Source organism: Talpa europaea, assembly GCF_964194135.1.
Source record: "Talpa europaea genome assembly, chromosome: 6".
NCBI lineage: Eukaryota > Metazoa > Chordata > Mammalia > Eulipotyphla > Talpidae > Talpa > Talpa europaea.
Window position 1 is genome coordinate 53,605,304 of NC_140072.1, and position 26,161 is coordinate 53,631,464.

Sequence of the window (26,161 nt, forward strand, 5' to 3'; positions counted from 1 at the left end):
ATGTGGCTAATGACTACCATATTGGACAGAATGAGTCTGGACAGTGATGATTTCTTCTACCACACTACACTGAGGATTTTCATAGGTTGCATGTTACATTGACAATGACTGCCTGTTGCATACTGAATTAATAGCTTCCTCCCCTGGGAGAGATGACTCAAAGAGTACTGAATCTGCCACTGCCATCACAAACTCAAACACCTTTTGAAACTTCCCTATTTCCGATCAACTTTCTTCCTTTTGGCCCCCATTTGCAGTCAGTCATTTAGTTTTATTTATTCATCCTTCGAAGCATCTCTTGGATCTGTCCTTTACTGACCCGGGCCTTTCCCTCACATGTGGGCCCTTGAAATGGTGATCTCATTCCCTCAAACTCAGGCACAATTCCTCTTGGGAAGGCTGTGCAATGTACCGGATGCATGACACTCCCCAATGTGGTTCATTCATTTATTCATTCAGCAAATAGTTATTGAGTAGTCACTGTGTGTCATGTTCTGTGCTTAGCCCTGAGACTAATTCACACTATATAAAACTGGCATGATAAATCTCCAAGAGAGATGGCTTAGTTTAGTGATAAAAAATTTAAAACTTAATTTTAGCAGATACCAACAAAAAAAAAAGTATCATGGAGTAGAATATAAAATTTGCATGAACTTTTAAGATGAAACAAGAGGCTTCTGCACTTGATACGGGTAACTTAGGGCTATGTCCTAGGATTCCCTAGAGGATACAGGTTCCCAGTCCTCTGCTGCAAAAAGCAACTTTGATCAAAAAGCATAAGAAGACTGATCGTTGCTTCTCCTCCCTTTCCCCTCTCCTCAACCCAAACAACATAGAACTGTCAGGATGACAATTCAGTTTCATAGTCACTTGCTGTTTAACTGAAGGGTTCTTGATCTCCAGGAGGTTCTATTTTTAGGGAGCCCAAAACTGTTAGTTCACTATAAATTCTCAGTGGGGTTGTGTCAACTAGTTATACCTCCACACAGCAGGTTCTCTAACATGCGTGTGTGTGCTAAATGTGTTAGTAAAGAATTCCAGAGGTGATCAGAAAAGGGAAATGACTTTACAGAATGAAGAAATCTGAGAAGCCTCCATGGAGGAAGTGGGTTTCAGTAAAAGGTGAAGTAAAGGTTAGGAATTTAGCCACGGAGGAGTGGGATAGTATGAAAAGAATATGGCTAGGGCTAAAGGGAATCAGCAATGACTGACATCAGCCAGTCACCCTCATCACCTCGAGGACTTTCCTCAACCATTCATGTGCCTTGGACTTCTTTCCCATCCTAGAAAGAGATTTGGAGGCAAAATTCAAAACCCACCGCCTGAGGGGAGTCCTCCCTGATGCTTGCAGTTAATTGCAGTAAGAAGTTGATTCCTCCCAATATTAATATCCCAGAGCGCAAGGAATAGACATGTAACAACCTTTCACAAGCTTGGAAAAGATGAACATGCTCCGGTGTTGCAATCTGTGAGCAGATCAGCTTAATTACTTCAAAATCAGCTTCCAACAAACATCTCAGCATCTTGTGATGCAGCAAGCTGTCCCAGGTGATACAGCTGCTAAGAAATTTTTGGCTTCCCCCCTTCTCCCAGTGACTGCAGCACATGGGCCTGCTGCTAATCTTTAGAGGTCAGAGATAAGAGTGCAGCCTGCATGTAATGTCTAAATATTTAAAAGCTATAAATAAAGCTCACAAAACTATAAATTGTAATCTCTACCCTCTTATCTTGAAAAAATATGCCTTAATACTGACCAAAGACTGAATGTGAACTTTTAATTCTTGGAGTTCCTTATGGGAATATGCCTTGAAGGATAACCCAGTCCCATCTCTCAGCTTGGCCTGCTTTCTTCCCCACCATAGCCTCTGCACCTTACCCAGAGAGCTCACACATGTGACATCCCAGTCTCTGCATTTAAGTTCTTCCCATAACCAGTTCCCATAGGCAGCTTCCCCTGGAGCACCCACAGGCAAACAGGCAGCACTGTCCACACTGGGGGAAATTGATCCAAAGAAAGAGGCCCATGGAAGTCCTAGAAGTGGGCTTTAGGCAATTCCAGGGTCCCAAGTACAGTGGCATGATGAACAGGGGTCACCTGAGGGCATATATCGTTGCTCTGCGGGGACGGGACTGCTCTTGAAAGGATGGTAACCCCCTGTTGCCTGGATATAAGGGAGGGGCTGGCTACACTAACATGCTTCTCTTTACACAGTTTCACACCATTTATTTTACAGTCTTATTCTGTGTCCTGAGTTTACATCATGTTTCTCTACTCAATTATGATTTCTCCCAGGACAGACTTGGCTCTTCTTTTGTATTCCTCCTCGCACCTGCAGCATGATTGATTGAGAAACAGATGCATTGATTGATGTGCCCATTGTTCTCTCAAGCAATCTGCCATGTGGCCTGGAATCGTGGCAATTTTCCAGTTGGTGCTATGAACATCATCCTTCCCTGACTACTGCTAATCTATCCATTCTCATACAATTGCCTCTATTTTCTTATCATGCTCTGGCTTCTCTACTCCCACTTTTCCTCATTCAGAAATTATGACTTAGGAAGTACACTTTTCTGTGTGTGCTAAGCCATCAACCAACTGAATTAAGAAATCAACAACAATAATACCTGGTGCCTCGTTCTTTTTCACTTTCCTAAGTACTTTCACATCATTTTTTAATTTTTTTTTAGATTTATTTATTTATTTATTTATACAAGAACTGGGATACAGGCCAGATGCGCGGGACGGTGAGAGGATTCACCAGAGACAGAGCAGGGAACAGAACAGACAGACTGACAAAATACATTGCTAAGGGGAACAGCGGGTGAGACAGGAGAGGTCTGCCACTCCATGTGGGACCCTCGCCGGCCGGGCAGGATCAAACCAGCACTGCAGAGACTGCGTATAGCTTTACAGCTCTGTGCTCAAACACCTGCGCCACCAGGGGAGGCCCATTTGTTTTAATAGACCCTCACAACAGCCCTAAGGGGTACAGAATGCTCCTATCAGTCCAGTCTTAAGCATAAAGGAGTAAAACATATTCAAGCTCTCAGGGTGGGTGAACAGAAGAAGAGTCATAATTGAAACAATGACCCTGTGTCCTTGACACTGGAGTGTCTTTCTCCCTAAACCAAGGGACAGCTCTAGACACCAATCAGCTTCCTGAGTCAGCTAATAATGCTTTTTTGATGGTGGGTAATTCCATATATTTCCAAAATTCTAAGTTAGAAAGACTATAAAATGTATCTATAACTGGCCCTGTGGACCAGAAATTATGCAACTACTCAAAGTCCAAATGAATAGCTGTTTCTGGGTGTATTGGAGGTGATACAGGCACTCCAGGGTGCTGTGTGTAGGCACCGGGGTTTTCATGTATGTGCTCTGTGTATGTTTAGCCTTTTGGGAACTTGTTCTTTTTCCAGGATGGAATGACTAAGCGCTACATTTTTCTTCCTCAGAACATTCAGAGACATTCAATGTTCCAGCCATTTGAAATGTGCATTACACTCTTATAAATATTTATACCAACTTAATTAGAAAGTTCTAATTGCATTTCGATTTCTAATTTCAGTAAGAATTAGCCTTGCCCCAATCTTAATATCCTGAAGTATCCGCAATAGACATGTAACAATCTTTTTCAAGATTAGAGAGTAACTACTTTCTCTGATGCTGTGATCCATGGACACATTGGCTTAATTACTTCTAAACTAGCTTCTGACAACCTTCACTGCACCTCAGGCTGCTTTAACTTGCCCCACATGATACAGCTGCCTTTGGTCTTTCTTGCCTCCAGACCAAACACCACCATGGGATCTGTCTTCCAACTGGTTGCTACAATTGTGCCATCTTCCTGAAGAATAATCTCTCAGAGAGGATGGATGGAAATCACTAATTTCCAGAGTGAGACAAAAATGTATTCGGACTAGAAGCACACTCTGGACTTTTCCTGAGATGTAAATGAATCTCATTGAAACACAGAAGGTGAGCTGGGGACCTTCCAGAAAAAGAATAAGTATAAAACATATAAAAACAAGGAGGCAGAAAATCACAAGGTATTTTTGGCAACAGGCTGTCCACAATGACCAGAGATATGACCAGCACCACAGGTATAAAGGTGTAGTGAGAGATGAAGCAGGAAAGAGACGTAGGACAGGTCAGGACCATCAGTGGAGGGCAGGAGGGACAGGTTGGGTGGCAGCACTGGCTAAAGTGCCTAACTTAACATATGAACTTTAATCAATGGAAAGTAACCTAATTTGTGGAAGGAACACCTGGTAAATGTAGGGAAGTTAGGTTGGAAAGGACTCATCACAGAGACAGGCTGTCTCTCTCCTTTATGCGGCAGAGACAGCACTGCAGCAGTAGCCTCGTGCTGAAACAGAAAGGGATGGAGTGCAGGAGGGAATAAAAAGCTGTCACATGAATGAAATGATGGACTGAGTTTTGGGTCATTCCCAAGAGCAAAATTCCCATCCCAAGGAATGGGAATAACATGAAGGCATATCATTTGGCTTCCATGTAAAGACAACCCCAAGGATGATAATTATGAGAAGTGATGGTACAGGCTTCTTGTGGGTGGCGAGCACCCTAATGTTGGCAAGTCTCAAGCACAGCAGGATCTTGATTCTTTGATATGTTTGTCAGAGAGCTGTGGGCTTGCTATGTTCAATTTACATGAACTTTACAATGATTAGTCACAATTTCTTCTCTAATTCTGGGTCTCTTCAGGATTTATGCCTAAATAAACAGGAGGTAGATAATCAAAGGAGAACTCGGGATGTTGAACTCTCATTTTTCCAGAACCTACAAGAGGCAAGGCATGGTGTTAAGCATTTTGCACACAGCATGATTATCAGAAAAGGAACAAATGAAATGCAGAATATTCTTAGTTTGAAAGCCACTCTGAATTAGTGTTTGCTTCTTCAATGCCAGAGAAGATTTTTAACACCCCTGAATACAACCCTACCAGGGTTCTGGTTGCATCTTGATGTTCTTTCTCTGATGTTGGAAGTAGCATGGATGATATGACTGAAGTGGATTGAGGAGGAATATGGGAAAGTAAGCCAAGATCCCATTGACATTTTGCCTAGAAGATGTATATCTTAATAGAAGGGAGAAATAATAAAATGGAAGCAAGGGGGTACAAACAGAAATAAAACTCTCAATATTTTCAATAACAGTAAGTTTTATCAAACTCTTATGTGAGCCAGGTACTACATGAGGCACATTAATTAAATAATCCCACTTGTTCTTCATAACCTACCATGGAGAACTTTAGCATAATCTTCACTTCATAGACACATAAACTAGGTTTGAGTGTTTAGAAAATCACTTATGGTCATACCACCTGCAAAATCATTCAAAATCCATTACTCCTAACTCAAATGAGACAATAACCAAGAATCTAAATGGAACCTGGACTAGGGTTGTGAATTTACATCGACTCCTAATTCATTTATTGAGTGTTGGATTCATGATCCTCTCAGTTTGACAGCTCTGGGTCATTGTTCTCCCCTCCATGATGTTGTTCTCCCCTAGAAGATCTAGGGGAGTGCTCCTCACTCCCAATCTGGAACACTACCTCCTCCAATAATAGAACTCACACCAGTAGACAAGTGGTTCATTTGTTATCAGGTGTCCCAGGTTAAAATTCAGATTCATCAGAAGACGTAATACAATAGCCATGAATAAGCTTTCCAACTGAGTTAAGTGATTCAAGTTTGGTGACTGGGGAAAAGACAGGTGAGCACAGAGCTAGGATTGAGACAAAAAGGGGGAGACTGAAGGAGAAAAGGAAGAGAAGATCACTAAGGGTTATATTTCCTGAACCCTCCTATCTGGGAAGAGACCCAGCCCCAGGCTCCTATCATGACGTCTACTCCTTCAACACAGCACCTTCATATCTTAATGTCTTATTCCAATGCCTGTGAATTCTTGATAGATTTGAGATACTGAGAATTTAGCAAGAGAACTAAAGAGAGCATGGACTGGGTCTGTTGCTCATGGCTGTGACCCTAGCATCAGATTTGTCCCACAGTAAACACTAGAGCCATTGGTTAAATGGATGCAGGAATGAGTGTGTGTGGACAACAACCTGTTAACTACAGGGTTCTGCCTCAGGATGGTCTTCCAAGCATCCCTGGCTGAGAGGTTTGTATACTTCCATGTCGATTATCAAATATTTGTGGATTTTTGTAATTCCTGTGTGAGTCATTTACCAGCAACCTGTCCTTTCTTCTAGTCCTTTCCTTTTATCCTTTTAGGAAGAAAACACACAGAACTATCTGACCTCCTAGTGGAACTATCCACTAAAACATAAGGTTGATTGTGGTAGAAAAAGCACATTCTCTGGTATCAAAAGACCTGATTTTGAATCCTGTCAACACTACCATCTAAAGTATGCCCTCTCTGAACCTCAGTTCTCATCAGTAAAATGAAAATAACAATAGGCATACAATGAGAATTATATAAAATTACTTGCTAAGGCATCTCAAATTTGGTAGGCATCTGGTTAGTGCTAGTTCCCTCCTCTCTTCCTACTGAGTGGAAAAAAATGAATTAACAAAGAGTTACCTTGCAAAATTTAGACTTCTCAGTCTCTACCAGATCTAGAAAGACCCAGAGTTTAGAACCCAGCTCCATCAATTTAGAGATATGGAAGAGTGACAGAGATGATTGGGAGCCAGGCAGCTTTACACCAGCAATTGTCAAGGCCAGAGAAACCAGCCCCTATTACCACACCAGCACTGCCTAGTTAGTCCCTTCTGCTGCACTGGGATTGTCAGGTAGGGGGGTACACACCCAGCTTCCACAGATGGAGCCCTCATGTTTCCAAGGGCATTTGACTCATATTAACACCACCCTCCCGGCAGAGTGAGGCTGGCCTGTCCTCCTCACCGATCAAACATGCAGCTCCAAGCCCTGCTGAGCTGCATTGGTCACCCGCCTTCCTCCCCACCCCACCCCTGCCCCGCCCCGGCCATCCAGCTCCAACTCTTGGAAGTAAAATCACCCTGTGAGATGCCACCACAGGGTACTCTGCAGCTCTCTTACATTCTTACATCAGGAACTTGTCTGTCAAGGTGAGGCTGCTGCATTTGGGACACCTAAGACCCCAGTCAGGGTGATCTCAGGGTGGAGATGGACTGTCATTGTGAGTGAGTAGGGGTTGCAGCTCCTCTGGAGAATGGCCACAGGCACCAAAAAAAGGAAGATTTGCACTTGAACAAAGGCCCAGATTCTAGGGTTTCTGAACACCTAATCTATATACCTGTGGATAGTGAGGGTTTCTCTGTTAGTGTAGTGAAGTTGTTTTCCATTTAAAGGTGAACCTTTTATGCTGAAATTACAGCCTTACTTGTTTTCTGCTGTTAAATGTACTTTACTGAATGTTGTGATGATGACAGTTCAATTTAGCTTTTCAATGTCCTTATTTGGCACAATAAGAGACTGGGAAAAAAAACCCATATCAGTCCCCAAATTTTGTTTAAAAATGCGGAAGTCTGGGAACCACAGATCTTGAGGATTTGTACAAGAGTCCTGAGGTTGGGCTCACCCTGCTAAGCCATTCTCAGGACACCAACTGTGTTCAAGGGCCGCTGTCCCCTGAGGGACATGCCCCAGACAGATCCTGGGTAAGGAGGGGAGGCACAGTCACCTCTCAGGCTCTCAGAATCTGATGACAAAGAGGCCCTGGAATGAGCCAACCAACCCTCCTGGGGCCAAATCTGATTGCGTGATCTGCAAGCTATTGATTTGCCCAGGGCCAACATCCAGTTTGCTTAGCAGTTGTATTTCTCCCTTAAAATGGTTTATAAATCAGATCCCTGAAAAGCACGATTAGGATGTTCTTGCCTGTAGGCCATGGGTGCTGACAAATGGGGGTTTTGGATACTCAAGGACAGGGGCAGCCCCTGAACTAAAGAGCGCCCGTCAAGGCGGGTACTCCAGGGGATCTCCTGGCAGCCAACCAGCCAACCACCCCCAGAGACACCTGGTGCCCCTCGATACCCATTCTCTTTCAACTGCAGCAAAGTTCACTAGTGACTCTGTCTCTAAGGAGGCATTTGGACAACATCCCTGAACCAGATACCATTAGGATTGAAATTGTTTCACGCCAGTGAATTTGGAGTCACTCTTACCACGCTGCTTTCTTCGTGTGTAGGTGGGGCCACCTGCTCAGAATCACCAAAGCACTTGTTGAAATTCAACTCCCAGGTCCTCCACCAGACTCTCTGGGGTGGGAAACAGGAATCAATATTCTTAGAGCAAGTGGTTTATTTTTAAAGATATTCTTTTTGTGAACAACTACCATAGAGATCGAAGACAGAAAATGGGCTTCCAGATGACGGAAAATCTTTTGTCTTTTTCTGTCCAGCTCCAGAAAGCTATTGATACTTTCTTATTCTTGTTGTTGTTGTTTTTTGTTTTTGTCAATATTTTTTTGTTATTATCAAGATAACACCAAAACAGGTTTTTTTTTTTCAGAGAATGGTCCTCAGAGAGTCTAAAATAAGCCAGGGTTGAGGTAGTTTGGGCAGCTGTAACAAAATATCATAGACTGGGTGGCTTGAACAATGTATCAGTCAGGCTTCATTACTTGTAACAAATGTATGATACTAATAAGGTATCCCCGGTAGGGATTTGCTCTGTATTTGCCAAATTTTCATTTTAAATCTAGAACTATTCTAAAATAAAATGATTATTTTTAAACTCTATACTAATAAATATATTCTGGCATTTATACATACATATTAAATGTAATAAAAAGCATATGCATGCTGTACATGTGACATCCCTTCCCACATAGTTTTATAATCTTTTCCACCCAAGGCAATGCTAATCTCTACGACAAAGAATTCAGGAGTCGTGCTCGCTTCGGCAGCACATATACTAAAATTGGAACGATACAGAGAAGATTAGCATGGCCCCTGCGCAAGGATGACATGCAAATTCGTGAAGCGTTCCATATTTTTGAAGATGTGGTACATATATACCATGGAATATTACTCAGCATTCAAAAAAGATAAACACATGCAATTTGCAGCAACATGGATGGCGCTGGAAGGGATCATGCTCAGCGAAACAAGCCAGAAAGAAAAAGAAAAATACCGGATGGTCTCACTCATAGCAGGAATCTAGAAAACTTAAATAAGGGACCAGGAAAAAGAATAACTATAAGAAAGTGAAAATCAAAATCAACAAAAAACTATGAACCAGAGACACTTTTAGGGGGGCGGGGGCGGGAGGGGAGGGATTGGGGTCAGAATGGGGGGGGGGCTGCAATTGTATGGGGAATATAAAAATAAAATTTATTATTTATAAAAAAAAAAAAAAGAATTCAGGAGTCAGTTACTTAAACTCTGCTCAGTTTGCCTGCATTGCACTCGGGGGTGCTGTTTACACTGCAGTCTCTGTGAATGGAGACCCAGAGTCACATTGAGTGCTGTGGTGCATAAGTGATTTGCAATCTTTGTCCAGAATTTCATCATCCCTAAAACAAAGTTCTATTGAAAGCATGAGTGAGGCAATGTATATAAAGCATTTAACACAGTACTTGGTGTATGGCAAACACTGTATCAGTGTTAGCTATAGCTGTGCTGGTGCTGGTGATCTAGAGGTGCATCTGCAGAAGCCCTTGTAAGTAACAAAACAGGCGCTTATTTAGTTACTAAATAAAAGGTACATTTATGCGCCTTACACCATATTCAACCAAAGTCCCCCTAGAACCTGGATTATCACCACATAGGAATTCCATTTTAACCAAGATGCCATCTCCACCAAGTCCCTCTCTTTCCTAAACACAGTGAATGGGGAGGGACTAGGAGGCCTCACCAAGGGAAGAGTCAGTGGGACTGGGTCAAAGTCTATGCCAGGAGACCTCTCTCATCCTCTACGCCCATTCCCACCTGCAAATCCTGACTATTCTGTCTAATTATACTCTGATTTCTTTGTAGCTTCTCTATCCAAGCTATGCCACTGGAGTATAGTTAATGTTATGTGTCAGCCTGACAGGGCTATTAATCAAACACTACTTTATGTTGTTGGGGAGGTATTTTGTTGATCTGATTAACATTTACAATGAATTGACTTTAAATAAAGCAGATTACCCTCCATAATGTGGGTGAGCATCATCCAGTCAGTTGAAGGTATTAAGAGCAAAAGCTGAGAAGCTCTGGAGAAGAAGGAATTCTGCCTCAAGATACACAGCAACTCTTACTGGAGTTTCCAGTCTGTCAGACTGCCCTACAAATCCTGGACTCACCACCTCCACAATTGTGTGAATCAATTCCTTATACCTCTCTCTCTCTCTCTCTCCCTATACACACACACCCCTTACTGGTGCTGTTTCTCTGGAGAGCACTGACCAACCTATCAATCCAACCTCCATCATGTCTTGTACAGATGAAAGCGTACCCTCTTATCTAGGCCCAGACTTATATATCTAACACTGTCACCCTTCTCCCCAGAACCAAAGCTGGATCACATCCCAGCCTGCCTTACCCCTTTGGTAACTTACTTTTGCATTTCCAGTAAAGATCCAGTTCCCAAAAGCCTGGGCCAAAGGACCATAGAGACTGCCACCCTGCCACATCTCAATCCCAACCTTCCAGCTACAAAATCTTCTCTTGGCTTTTCCAGTGGGCCCAATCACTAGGATCTCAGGGCATTATGCTCTTCATATGCCATCCACCCTCCACCCTTCATGTGGTGGCCTAGCCCCCAGTTACCTCATCACAGACTCCCTTGAGTAAAAACCCCTGGGATTCTCTACCACCACCATTGGTTTGGTTTCTTTATGCATTTTGACATATTTATGCTTCTATATTTAGTGGCACACCTCAGTGATAGTTGCAGGTTTGGTTCTAGACCACCACAATAAAGCTAGTCACATGAATTTTTTGGTTTCCCAGTGCACAACAAAGTTATGTTTATACTATACTGTAGTTTATTAAGTATGTAGTACCATCTGTCTAAGAAACAATACACATACCTTTATTCAATATGACAGATATGAAGTGAGCACATGCTGTTGGAAAATGTGCTGATAAACGCATTCGCCTTTTGTGCAAGGTCGCCACAAATCTTCAATTTGTAAAAATACACAACTATCTGTGAAGTGCAATAAAGCAAAGCTCAATGAAGACCAAGCATGCTGTACTGGCAGGTGCATTTGTCTCTAATCAGACTGCCCCACTGCACTTTTAGCTTTTAAAGGGCTGGCATCATGTCTTTTTTGTTTTCCACTCTATCTCCAGATTCTAGCACAAAGGAGGGGCTTCATTAACAGTTGGTGGAGGAATGATTTGGGCCAGGCAGAATCTACATGGCTCCTTTCACACATTCCCCACCCAAACCTAAAGGTGCTACTCAATTCAGGGCCACCCTCATCCTAAATAGGTGACCTTGTTAACACTATACAGTAACACATAACCATTCTAAAGTAGAAATTTACATGATTCAGTATCTGAGCAAAGTCAAGTCCAGGAAACCTACTTAAGAGGCAAATTAATAAAATAGAAATTCCATTAAAGAGTGCCCCAAACAATTGTCCACAGTAATAACTACAAAAAATTTTTGTCTTCCTCACCACCACCACCCCATTCTCCTACCCTATTACTCCCCTAAGGCCCTCTCCAACCTAGACTCTTTTTCTTCATCTAATTCACACAGACATTCTGTCTCTATTGTACAGTCAGCTTAGCTTTTATTCCAGCAATAAAGACCCCTTTTTTGGCAAAAGAATAAGATTACATAAAAGATGATCCATTACTAGATTCTGTGGCCAGCCTGGGGAGGTATGAAAATCTGTCAACATTCCCACATTAACAATGTTTGATCTCTCACACACAACTCACTAAAGACTTCAAGTGATTAACGTCTTTTTTTTTAATATAGTTTCTTATGAGACATGTATATAGCATTAGTCAATTTGTTAATGAAACTATAGACTGACAGCCTATGGAGGTCATAATGTGATAGCCTATTCTCTATACTGAGAAACTTTTGACTGAGGAACAGAGAGTGGGATGTTTGTCTTCCCCACATATTTCAGTCAACTGAGAGTGTCTTTGGCCTCAGAGTTTGAGACAGAAAACACCTGTGGAAATACAAGAATGAGTCCAGATAGAAACTGGAATCCAAGATTTGGTCACATTCCAAGTCACCCATGTAGATAGAATTGTCTGGGTCTGATGTTTTAAGAGATGCTATTTTTCAATAAGTTATCTGCCATTATTAAATGCTGTGGACAATTTTGTGCTTGATATTTGTGTTCATTCTTGAAAAATCGTGGTTCCCCTGCTCTGTGTGACATTTCTCTATTCTTCTTCTGAGCTCATCTGACCAAAGAGAAAGAAGTGCCAGAATTTCAAATAAGAAAAGGACAGATTTATTTTCTATTCCTATTTCAACCCTGAGTGACTTAAACAAGGCAATTGCCTTCCCTGTACCTTAATTTTTCAATTTAAAATGAGGTTAACAATATCTGTCTCTTACCCCAAGTCCCAGAGGTAGAAAGAATACACTTTCCAGAAACATCTTTACAATGAAACTACTGCACATAGAAAATGTGAAATGTCAACATCTTCTATAAGCCACCAGCTATTTATATTATACCATACTTGATACTAGATTTCTTAATAAGAAAAGATATTAGATCTCATCAGAAGAACAAGAAAAAAGAAATCAAGAGAAAAGAAATGTGGCCACAAAAATGGCCAATTGTTAGTGGGCATTATGCTAAGATTTGCCTTGTGGAGAGGAAATACTTTCAGGTACAGCAAAAAAAGCAGATACAGAGTACCAGGGCCATGAGTCTCGTTACTTAGTCCAAATGGGGAGACAGGTTATTGTGACTCATATTGTTTTGTTTCTTTTAAGTGTTTTTTCAGGCCCCAGGAACTAGAGAGAGTGTAAAACCAACAAATACCCTATTTTTGGTGCAACTAACTTATCTCAGGGAATACTTACTCAGATCAGTTGGCACCCATCAAAAGCAGTTTTTAAACAATGCCCCACCAAAAATAATCATAGTTTAAATGCTCAACAAAATGATGAAACACAAGCTTCTGTTCTGCTGCATGGATCTGAGTCCTCCTCCTCAGTGTTCCTCCCAGGCTGCAGCACCAGACATAAGCTCATCCCAGACTATCCCTGGCTGCTCATCCAGCAAGGAGTATTCCTCTGCAGTGATAGTCCACTAACCCCACCGCAAGCAGAGCAGAGAGTTAAGGACTACCTAGCGGAGGTTGAGAGTGGGTGAGTTATATCAACAGAACACTTATCAGTGCCCACTGATATGCAGAGAAAACATGTCATAGATAAAACTCAATCTTGTTCTCAGTGGGGTGATAATAATACAAGGAAGCGTGCAAAGCTCATGCTACATTGGTAAAGACTAGAGCAAGGCATATGTTGCAAAAGAGCACCTGCTACTAAAGAGATGGGGATGGACAGTGCGGTGTACTATGAATTCAAGCATGTAAAACGCATGCTGCTTAATTGCTAAACGATTGCAATGTCAGCAACCTAAATGAAATACTAATTGGTCCAGGTGCCGGCTGCAGTTTGGCGCCACCTGGTGGCAACTGTCTGCTCAGACGTCCAAATACACCCTGTGGCAGGCTGAAACTTCCAAACATACCTTAGGGGATTCCAGAAATATCTACATAATTTGATGTTATCTGCCAGACTGGGAAGATTCACAAGGGCACATAGCACAGATTCAGGGACTCCCTTTCTGTCTCCCTGCTACCTGAGACAAGTACAGCCTCTCCACCACATCCCTTATCTAACCCAAGGTCAAAACTTAAACCACCACTGGTACGTTGTGGCCACCACTCTCTGGCCAGCCCCCTGGGCTCCACTCTGGAAACCAGTCCTCCTCTTCATTTCTTCAAAGTCCACTGACATGGAGTTGTTGGATGAGTCATATCTTAGAGAAGACTTTGAGGATTATAAAAATAAGAGAATTACAGCATAAAACAGGATTATAATTTCTCAAATTTACTCTCAGATATCACTTTCTAGCAGTATGTTGAACAGTCCTCACCACAGGAAATTTCTTGCTAATTGCACCCTTTTACTAGGCCTTGCTTCTTCCAATCAAAGCACTCATTCATTCTCTCTCTCTCTCTCTCTCTCTCTCTCTCTCTCTCTTTCTCTCTCTCTCTCTCTCTTTCTTGTCACATGTACTCTTGATATTTTCCCCATAGAGACTAATTTAACATTTTTCACTCAAATTAATCTTCTGGCTTATCCTTTCTTATCCTAAAATGCAATAAGATTATCAGCCAAACCCAGATCCTTGTAATTTGTTCTCTTCTCTCAGCAGTATGAATCTGCAGAAGCTTTACAATTCAGGGTTTGTTTTTTTCTTTAACATATCAACCAAATAAATATTTCAGGTAGGAGTATTTTCCACCCACTCCATCCCCATCTCAGCTCTACCCCTAAGCTGACTAGGAGGAAGAGAGATATGGGTGCAGGAGCTTTGGCTTCTACTGGAGACCAGTGATTAAATATGTTATTAGAACATTTCCAAATTCTGAAGCCATTCCCAGCAACACAATCTCTTCTCTCAGAACCTTTTTCTGCCCAAGAGAGCCAACCAGGAAAGAATCTGAAACAAAGGTCAGGTCCTGGGCAGATCAGTAGCATTTATCACTGAACTTCATCATGAAAGCTGATGCTGGCACAGGCCACTGAATTCACTATTCGGTATCTTCTGCTAAGCCCAGACCTGGCTACAAACAACTGAAACCATCCTCTGACTCTCTTCTTAAGAAATATGCAGGTTGGTGAATCCCTATGTTTATAGCAGCACTATTTGCAATAGCTAAGCTATGGAAACAACCCAAATGCCCAAAAATAGATGACTGGATCAAGAAGATGTGGTCCATATACACAATGGAATATTACTCAGAAATCAAAAAAGATAAACACATGCAGTCTGCAGCAACATGGATGGAGCTGGAAGGGATCATGCTCAGTGAATAAGTCAGAAAGAAAAAGAAAAATACCAGATGGTCTCACTCATAGCAGGAATTTAGAAAACCTAAATAAGGGACCAGGAAAAAGACTAATTAATACAAAGTAAAAATCAAAATCAACAACTATAAACCAGAGACACACTGGTTGGGGGGGGGAGGTGCGAGGAGAGGAAGGATTAGGGTCAAAATAAGGGGGGGTGCAATTATATGGGGAATATAACCAAAATGAAAATGCATACATTGTGCAACAATGAAAAATGATGTAAGAATTATATAAAATAAAATATTAAAAAAATTTAAAAATAAAAATAAATTCACCAATTATTAATGAATGAGCAAATAAATGTATTTTCACATAAAAAAATCCTCATGTAATCAATAAATGTCTGTTTAAGTTGGAAAAAACAAAGAAATATGCAGCTTGGGAATCATTTTATCCAGGAGAACTAAGTAAAATAAGAGATTTGCAAGGTAGGTTTTGAAATAACATCACTCCATTCGATGTCATTTCATTATAATGTTAATGAAAGAAACTAATCTCAGCCCACATTGAACAAGCTGCTGTTATTCTAGGAACTGGATTTGTTATATGTTGTTTCACGTAAAAAAATTTCCAGGAATCTATCAATGCCATTACTGGACTGCTATTGGTAAAAGCTGTACTTCAAAGCCACAGAAATTGAAATGGGGGTGGAGTAGACACCAGAAAGGATGAATAGATCAAGGAAACAGAATACAAGATCGGAATCAAATTCACGTCTATCTGTATAAAGAACAAGTGCAGCTCCCAATCGGCCAGGAAAGAATGGAGCATTCAATAGCAATGCTGGGAAAGTTGTAAACAATTGTTGGGGGGAAAAATGGGGGTCCTTTTATCAGAATACTCACCAAAATAAACCCCTGATGGACTGAAAATGTCAATAATCAAATAAATAAATAAATAGGAGAAAGCAGAGGTAAATGTTTTCATGATTTGGATATAGAATACATCATTCTAATTTTAATATGATAGAAGTTATAAAGAGTTCTTACAAATAGGTAAGGACAATATGAATACCGCAATGTAAAATCAAATAGATTACACAAGCAGACAATTCACAAAAGAAGAAATCGACATAGCTAAAAAGTATATGTGTAGGGCCTCCCCTGGTGGTGCAGCAGTTGAGCACTGGGTTGCGAGGCTGCCCGCAACCTCTGCAGCGCCAGTTGGATCCCCGGCCACCAGCGAGGGTCCCATTAAAAAAAAAAAAAAAAAAGTATATGTGTAAAATTTCAATTTACAATGAATCAAGAATATTAAAAGTAGAGTTAGGAACCATGTATAAACTACAATGTTGTCAAAGGCATATACTAACGCCCAATACAGCCAAGTAAAGGAAAGAGAAATCTCATAAACTGCTGGTGGTGGTACAAATTGGCTTATATCTTCTAAAAAGTGATACCAAACCTTAAAAATGCTTTAACTTAATTCTAACAAATCAATCCTTGGAATATAAGAATGAAAGCAAAGATACATATTTGAAGATGTTCATTACATTAGCAATGAAATATCAAAACTTTGCAAATAACTCAAATGTCTCAATTAGAAGACTGGCTAACTATCCATGTACCACTCTGGAATGGAATATTACACAGTCAATAGAAATTTTGAAGTAGGAGTATATTTATTGACATAAAAAGATGATTGTGAGTATATTTATTGACGTAAAAAGATGATTGTTTTTAAAGTAATTTAACATATATGTATTTATGTATAAATGAGTATGGACACATATAGATACACAAAGACAATTTTATTAGAACTTACTTATAGGGGATGGGAATATAAGAATGTTTTTTAATACCTGTCTATTTTTCAAATCCATAATTAACAGAAACTACTTGTAGTGAGAACATTTTTGATTAAAAATGAATAAGAAGGAAATGCGCAGGCCCCCAGGCTTTCTGCCCGCAGGACCTGCATTCAAGTTGATGTTGACAGACTCCTATGGAAGATGCTGGCAGGAGGGTATCGTGCTGGGTGGGAGGACAGACCAGGTGAGAATCGAATGTCCTCTGAAGCTGAAATCGTTCAAAAAAGTTTTCCCTTGGTGTCAGTTCTGTGAAGGGGATTAAAGAGGGCTGCCTCCAAGACTATATCATCTAATCAAGCAGATGAAATAGAAAGCAGGAAAGGCAGCCTGGAGAAGGACACAGCAAATCCTGACTTGTGTGGTTTGGACAGTGACTGCAGGAAGAATGTGCTTTCTGTCCTCTTTCGTTCATCAATGAAATGTCAGTGTCTCTGAGGAGCTTACCCACAGGAGCTGGAAAAGCACTATTTGCAGGAGAAGATATTATTACACCCAGTTTTCCCATGAATTAAATGGATGTGCTTGAGCCTCTGCCTTAATCAGTCACTGTGTCCTGGGACAGATGGACTCGAGGGCATTTAGCCCAGAGTTTGTGGATGACACAGTTGGTGAGGGTTTGATCCTGGCCCTTCTCTGGAGAACAGTGAGAAGGACACATACCCACATCACTTTCAGCCAGGGTAGACTGGAGGACAAGCAGGTGAGGATACAGAGGGCTTTGCTATTCCCTCGTCTGCCAAGCAAACACACAGATGTATTCCTTGGGCCTTGGTCCCCTCTGAGCTACTGCCCTCCCCGTTTCCTTCATGGCCCAGAATACAGCCTATACCTACTACCTCCAATTCCTCATTTCCCACACTCAGATACCTGTTCTGGAGCCATACCAGTAAAATGGGATCTGCTCCTGACCCTTGATTTCCAAAACTGCAGAGCAAGTTCCTGTCCTTATTTTCCCTCAAGAAGCTCCAGGCCCCCAGACTCTCCCTCCCTTTAGCCATGGCTATCCTCCCTCCTCCCTGGCCCTCCCCTGAAATCCCCACCCCAGGTATGGCTCCAGAGTAGGTCTCCCCAGTCAGAACCTCACTCACCTCTCTCCTCAGGACATCCTGCATACCCTCACTTCTGGTTTGGGGACACCCAAGGACTTCTATCCAATCTCCAGCCCAGGCCCTGTGCCCCAGTTCCAGCCTGATTCAGATAGCCAACTGCCTGTCCTCAAGATTCATGTCCAAAATTCAACTTAATGACCTACCCTGCAAGTCTGTTCCTCCTCTCTGAGCCCCATACCAGTGATAATCGGCCTCATACTTGTCCATTTGTACAGGCCAGAAATCCAGGCAAATTGTATCATTGGCAGCCAAGCTCTTCCTCCCAGCCACAGAATGCTTGGAGGCCTTCCCCTCCTCCCTGTTCACCTGCTCTACTATAGACCTAGCTCAGGTCACTTCAGTTCCTGCCTAGATCCCTCAAGGCCTCCTTAAAGCTTGCTGCTTCTGATCTTGCCCACCTCCATCCATGCACCCCAACCAGCCTTCCCACCCTGGCCAGCATACAAGTATTGATCACATCACTTCCCTCTTCAAAACTATGTCCTGGTTCTCCCATCAACTTCATGATAAATTATAAGCTCTCTAGCCTGTTGTAAAATGCCAAAATGATTTGGCCTCTGTCTGCCTTTCCAGCAAGTCTCCCAATACTTCCTCGCACTGCATGTTCTATACCACCCAAATTGCTCCCTAGTGCCTCATTGTGCCCAACCCTCCCTCAGTGCCTTTGCACTTACTGTTTCCCTACCTGTACTGCCCACCTCCTGCCTATATAGCAGGGCCTAGCCAAGCAGCACCTCCTTTGGGAGGCTTTCCTGATCAGCTTGGTTGAGCACCCCACTTCTGCATTTCCAAGACTTTTCACACACTTAGAAGCAAAACTTGATGTATTCAAGGTAATTTTTAAATTTCTAATATATTTTTTAATTTTTTTTTGTATTTAAAAGGATCCTGACACTCTTCCTTTGCAGAGATTAACCACAATCACTTCCCATGTCACACTCTTTTTCAGTACTTCTGCCTCCCCCCAGCAGACTGAGCCCCTAAAGAACAGACCAAAGCCTGGGACTCTCCTCAGTGTCTCCAGTCTCTGGCATAGAGCCAGGTATATAATAGGTGCTGAATAAATACATGCTAAATTTATTAATGAGTAAGTTGCAGTTTATGCCTGCCTCCCTTCAAGAGGATTGCAGGGGGTTAGGATTTTGTTTAATGTCTAGAAGTTAACATGAACCAAGAAATTTTGCTTCTTATTCTACAAAGAAACCATACTGATATGCAAAAAACAATTTTTTTCAGAAAGTAAAAAATCAAGCAGGTATCTAGCACCGTATTACAAGAAGAGACAGCCTGGGGGTCTCTTGAAGGGCAGAAGAAAGAGGCTGCTCAGCATGTCAGGGATGGGTCAAGAAATTCAAGATGCAAGGTCTCTGGGGAAGGGCATATTCCTGGTCACCTGGTGTTTACAGGACCATCCCAGGAGATGGACTCAGCTTGTTGCCCATAACCTAGGATGAAGCAGTGAATGCTACAGGGTTCCTAGTTCTCATTCAGTTTAAGGATGCAGCTGCCAACAGCAGGGGGCTCAGTGATGATAATTCTCAGCCCTGGCAGCACAGGAGAATCACCAGGGAACCTGGAGAGTTCCTAAAACGATGAGGCCCAGAAGCTCTAGTGGGGGGATCCACACACTGAAATTTTTCAGAGCTTCCCAGATGATGCCACTATACAGCCAAGACTGAGAGCTATGCACTTCAAATTTGAATGTGTACAGATAGTCTTGTTAAAATGCACATTCTGGTCCTTCCGGGGCCTGATAGTCTACATTTCTTTTTTTTTTTAATATGTATTTATTTATTTTATTGCATAGAGGAACTAGGATGTAGGCCAGAGGTGTGGGGGGGTGAGCGGATTCACCGGAGTCAGAGTAGGGTGCAGAACAGGTGGGTTTTGCTGAAATACACTGCTAAGCAGAGCAGCAGGTGAGACAGGATAGGTCTAATGTGCCATGTGGTTTAGCTCCCTGGTCAGGAATCAAACTCAGGCCTTAGCAGTGATAGCGCTGAGTCTTAACCTCTAGGCCACCAGGGAGGCCACTAGTCTATATTTCTAACAAGTTCCAGGGTGTTCCTGATGGGACTGAGCTTTCTAGCTAATGGGCAGCATTTCACAGGGGGCATTCAAGAAGATCCTAGACGATTACATAGTATGGGCACTATAAAGATGCACCAGTGGGATTACATCAGTACATCATCGCCACCCCCAAACAAATCACCCACAGAATGCCAGTCTAAAAACCTGGCAAAGCAGAGCTGTCACATTAGAGTGAAGACAGGGAACCAGGGCCATGCCCTCTTGTATTCCTTCTTTCTCCTCCCCAGAGCCTTGAGGCTGAAGTTCATTATAAGACACTAGATGCTATTTAATAAAGCTATCTGTCTTCATTTCAAATGCTGAAGATTATTTCAGAAACTAGAAATATCAATGCTTGAGCAATGAAGTGACTCCAGCTAGTGAGACATAAGTAAACCTGGATTAGTGAGAATTAAGGTATTAAGGCATTAAGGACAAGAAAATTTGCAGGATTTGAGGCTACACTGTGTGTATTCAGCAGGTTATCCTGTAAAATGTGACGAGCCTCCTTGACTGCTTAGAGGAGTAAATTGGAGGGAACAAAGACAAGAAGTGGCTACATGCACCTCCCTTCTGAAAGGACTGATAAGCCCACTGGCAGGATTTAAGGGAAGCCAAGTGGGAACAGAGTGGTCCCTTCTGTCGCCTCCTCCTTGTTCTTTCCCTAACTTGCTTCTGGTGCATCCCAGACCCCTGATCTCTCTCGCAAGGTAGACATAAATTCTGAGTGCTGACAAAATCCTGCTTGGCAGGAACCTAGGAAATGCCAGATTTGAGAGCCAACAAGAGCATGGACCCATGCAAAATGATACTATACTTGCTTAATTGACTGGTTCTCTAAAAGGGTGATTTTGGCAAACAATAAAAAACAGTTATCTCCAATTAACTATAAGCATATGATAAAATTTTTCCCAAAAGCTATCAAGGTGAACAAAATATATTTGTGTTCATATTTTGTAATGATGGAATTTCATTCATTTGATTTAGATTTTTTTTTTGGTAATTTTATTGATTTAGAATTTTTTATTAGAATTTTTTTTATATCTTGGAGGTTGTTTGGATCCAGCATTTGCAATTTCTATGTAAAAGAGTTTATCTGAACAATATTTAACCATACAAGGATCAAACCCACAGAAATTGTCTATTTTGGAGGGGAAGGTTTTGGAGGAGATCCTGGAGGGAGCAGAAGACGACCACTCTGGAGACCAAGGACCACAGCTCAGCTAAAATGTTCCTTAGCTGTTTTAAAATTAAATTTATTCTATTGTGATAAAATATACACAATATAAAATTTACCATTTAATATCTGTAATGCTGTACAACCAACACCATTATCCACTTTCAGAATTTTTTCACCATCCCAGATTCTGTACCAATTTAAGCGGCACTCCCATACCCTCCCACCAGGCCCTGGTAACCTCTCTTCTACTTTCTGTCTCTATGACTCTGCCAATTGTAGGTATTTCATGCAAGAGAAATCATACAACACCTGTTCTTTTGCAACTGGCTTATTCAGTTAGCATGATGTTTGCAAAGTTCATCCACATTGTAAAATGTATGAGAGCTTCATCCTCTTTTCAGGCTGAATAATATTCAGTCATAAGCATAGAGTGCCAGTATAGAATGCCATCTATTGAGGGACATTGGGTTGTTTTCACCTCTTGGCTATAGTGAACAGAGCTGCTGTGAACATTCATGTGCACATTTATGTTTCAGTTCCTGCTTTCAATTATTCTGGTTATATAAATTTAGAAGTGGGATTTCTACTAGTGGTAAGCTGGTTCACATTCCTGTTATTCTTAATTATTCTGTTAGAGCATAGAGCAGCTAGTGCTCTATGTAACTATATAACAGTTTTTATCTGAAATGAAGTCCATACTTTCTGTTGCTTTCCAATAGATAACTTTTCCTTATTAAAAAAAAATCTGATAAATTATGTTTACTGATTCAGGTTAGCATTTTTCTAATGGTCTGATCTGTGATTTTTCTGAAAAGAAAAGTTTCAAGTGTAGGTTGTATTTTTTATTCAAGTATGGGGAAGGCAATGTATCAGGACATGACTGCCATTGAAAAGATAGTTCATTCTCCAGAGGAAAGAGAGCAACACACTTCACAGGGTGACCACGGAGAGCAGGAGCCTCGAGAAAGCCTTGCTTGTGTTTTCAAGGGAAGGAATAGGGAAGACAGGGTAACAGGCTTAAGATTTAGTTGGAATCATTTCAGTGGGTTCTGGGGGTGTGGGGGTTGTCCTAAATATCTAAGGTGACTCTAGGGTGATTAGGGCAGGGAACAGCATTCCACCATGCAGGATTCAGGAAAGCAGAGGGATTGGGGATATGGTTTTGGATTGGTCAGTTTGCAAATAAAAGGCACATTTAGCAGACATTATTTCTAGGAATTAGGATACAATCTCCCTTTATCAGCCAGATCTCAAAAATCAAACACAGATACTAGGAAACATGGGTAATACACACTTTTTTTATTTTATATAATTCTTACATCATTTTTCATTTTTTTTCACAATGTATGCATTTTCATTTTGGTTATATTCCCCATACAATTGCACCCCCCCCCTTATTTTGACCCTAGTCCTTCCTCTCCCTTCCCCTCCCCCTCCCAGTGCATCTCTGGTTTATAGTTGCTTGTTGATTTTGATTTTTACTTTGTATTAATTAGTCTTTTACCTGGTCCCTTAATATACACTTTCAATGAAGTCATGAATTCTCAACTAACAAACAGCAGGACCCCAGTAAGGTCACAGACCTTGGATCTGAAACTGTGGTTCTCAACACTGGCTGTATGTCAGACTAACGGGGGGAATTTTCTAAATTGAGGTTTCCTGCTCCCACACTCAGGCCAGTTAAATAACTATCTCTGGGCCCTGATCATTTATAAGCTCCCCCCAGTGATTCTGGGCTTGAGGACCAACATTAGTCTAAGATAGTGTTTCTCAAAGTCATTTCCATGACCAGAAGCAGCAGCAGCTTCTGGAAACCTATTACCAAGGCAGATTGTAAGGCCCGTCCCAGCCCTGTTGAGTCAGAAACTGGTTGTGGTCCGGCCCTTCCTGTTTGTACAAGTACTCCGGGTAATTGCGAAGCTGGCTCAAGTTTGAGAACCCCTGGTCCAGGGTGAGGCACACAGATGACTTGACGCAACGCCCTCCTGTCATGTCCCTGATGCTGACTGGGGCACTCCGTGCCACATCAAGTTCAGCGACTGTGTTTTGATGGCCAATTAAGTTTGCCTACATCAAGGCTGCTCTTACAGGCAGAAGTAGGTGCAGCTTCTCCTGCTGTCAGGTTCTTCCTGCCCCCGTAGCCTTCAGATGCTTTAAATTGCAAGCAGGGTCTGCACAGCCATGAGGCAGGGAATCTGAGTTCAGGTTAAAAAACAAAACAAAACACTGTGTAGACTCATTGCCATGTAGGCTAGAGAACCCAGAGGCCCCAGAGGAGGTGACACTCGAAGGGACCTTGGATGCCTGCTGAGACTGAAGCAGCCTCTGTGCACAAAATACATAGACTCAGTGCCCTACATTGCTGTCTCTGTGGTTTGTGGCTTAAGAACTCTTTGGACATTCTCAAATTGAAAATTTTAATATTCAGAGAAGGCTGAATAAATGGTAAAAGTAAGGGGTTCTACCAGTAAGTTATTGAAAATAGAGTAGCAATAAAGGAAAATTTGGGTACATAAGTGGGATTTCTTTAAAATCACTGCAGAGAATAAGCATAACAGAGTGGAAGAAAGGGTGATTTCTCGTCAGTACCAAGAAGCTGCTTCCAGGCTGTCAGTCCTACATTCTAATCCCAGCTACTCTTTTTACCAGCTGTGTATTTAGGCAAATTAATGAAATTCTAAACTTCTCTTTCCTCATCTATAAAATTATAAGAGTATCTAGCTATCTATTTGTTTTGAGCATTAAATAAGATAATACCAATAAAGTATTTAGCATTATGCTCTTCACACAATCAAATCTCACATTTCTGTTGATAACATTAATTAACATTATTATTAGCACAATGACCAAGAGTTAGCCCCCAAATATTACTCTCATTATAAAAATAATAATAATTATTATTATTTCTATTAGGAATATTGAGTCTCTCCATTAAGCCCACATCAGGGGAAAAACACTGTAATAAGTCAGACTTGCCAAGGACCCCCAGAGAAAAATATCCCTTCTTCAACATTCAAACAACTTATTTGAATGCCCAACTTAAAAGGAGTCTTGTCTCAAATAGAATGGGGTGAGTTATGCTATTGTAGTGAAGCTCAGAACCTCAGTGGCTTAACACTGCAAAGGTTTCTTTCTTGCTCATGTTCCCATCAAACTCAAGTCAGTGGGTATCTGTCCTGTAAGTGCTGACTCAGAGGCCCCCGACAGCTTTCATCTAGATACACTGGCTGAGCAGTGACTTACACTTTATGGTTTCCACCCACTAAGCATAGTAGTAGGATAAGTCTTATCTCTCTCCTCCAAGCTGAGTATTCTTTTGTCTGAGAGTCCATTTGTCATGTAGCCAAGATTAGGGCTGGGTAACCACCAAGGTGGTTTTGACCCGAGTACTAATTGACCTACATCCCTGCACCAAAATTGAGCCTAAATGTAATCTGATAGCTAAATCTGATAGCTATTAACTGAGTAGCACATCACTTCTTTCATTTTAGAGAATTCTAGAGCAGGTGTGTTAATGCAGCTTAAGGTTGCATGTCCTTTTTTGGAGGGAGAATATAAGTAACACTGAGTTATCAATTAAAATTGATGTAAATATACAATGAATGCAGTTCCCTTGCATCAGTATTTATTCTTCTCTTTTCAGTTTGAACAGTACTCTACACTATGGGAAAAATCCACAAGGAAAACCCAAGTTGAGATTGTTTTGCTGCCTCTAGTTTATCCATTAATATCACCCAGCCACAAGGTGGCAAGCCTCTTTAGGGCTGCCTTGTTACCCATGTTTACAAATAGCAAATGTGAGAAAGGTCACTACCAAGCCCTGACCAGCCTGCTATTTCCTAGACTAACCCTCCTATGCACCTGGCTGCAGGTACCACATCTGCGTGACTGTGCTGATCTACTTCCTCCCCCTGCTGGTGATCGGCTACGCATACACTGTTGTAGGAATCACGCTGTGGGCAAGCGAGATCCCTGGGGACTCCTCTGACCGTTACCACGAGCAAGTCTCTGCCAAGCGCAAGGTGAGCAAGGGCAGGCAGCACTGCACCCACCCTGGCTCACGAGTATGACTGGAAAGCATGTGAGAGCCAGAGTTCGGGCAGTGTGAGGAACAACCAAGACAGGGAGGGGGGAGGGGCAAGAAGAGATCTTTCTTTGTGACCTAGGTCTGGACAGGCATGAGCCATCTCACTGGCACCTACCAAGCCATTAACACACACACACAAACACATACACAAAACCACTGTTACTTGTTTCTCATTAGTCCTTCCAGATACTGTAATGCATTTACAAGCCAAATAATTATAAATTCTTTTTTACAAAAATAGTGAATACACACTATCTCTCCCCTTACTTTTTTCACTCAACAAAATAGCCACAAGGTATTTGAAAATCAATATACAAAGTCATTCTTTTTTTTTTTTAATTTCCTTTGGTGCCTCTTTGCAGTATTTAATGATGCCAGGTAGTTCTTCACTGAAGGTTTCTTAGGAATAAAAAGGAAGGAGTATATCGCCCGTGTTCACAAAACTCTTTAAAACCCCCTTTAAACATCTGACACTTCCTTGCTATGACTGTCCAGCTCCTGTCCCTTCTCTCCCTCTCTGCCACCTCCTCTACCTTGCTGGGTCTTTCTCCTTGTTCATCAGTCTGGCCTCCATTGGCTTTTCCAGTCATCACCCAGAAGAATGATATAACACAGTGATTCTTCAAAATGAGTATGCCTCAGAATCATTGAAAGGTCTTATCAAACACAGAATTCTAGGTGCCACCCTCAGAGTTACTGATTTCGTAAGCCTGGAGCAGTGCCCAAGAATTTGCATTTCTGACAAGTCCCTAAGTGATGGTAATGATGCTGGTCCCGGGCCCCACTCTGAGAACCACTGACATAGCAAAGTCCTTTGGTATCACATATAGATGCTCCTTCCTTCCCCTCAAAGGCTGTTCTTACAAATGCT

The 26,161-nt window shown here is 41.7% G+C and overlaps 1 protein-coding gene across 1 annotated transcript in view; it reads left to right on the forward strand.

The window, feature by feature from the left end:
- Window positions 1–26,161, forward strand: part of TACR1 (tachykinin receptor 1) — a gene marked incomplete at both ends in the record, with an annotated part of 155,577 nt that overhangs the window by 127,326 nt on the left and 2,090 nt on the right. Inside the window, one exon of the mRNA XM_084235407.1 lies at window positions 25,075–25,225. Coding sequence (XP_084091533.1) covers window positions 25,075–25,225 — 151 coding nt within the window. The remainder of the gene's footprint in view (window positions 1–25,074; window positions 25,226–26,161) is intronic.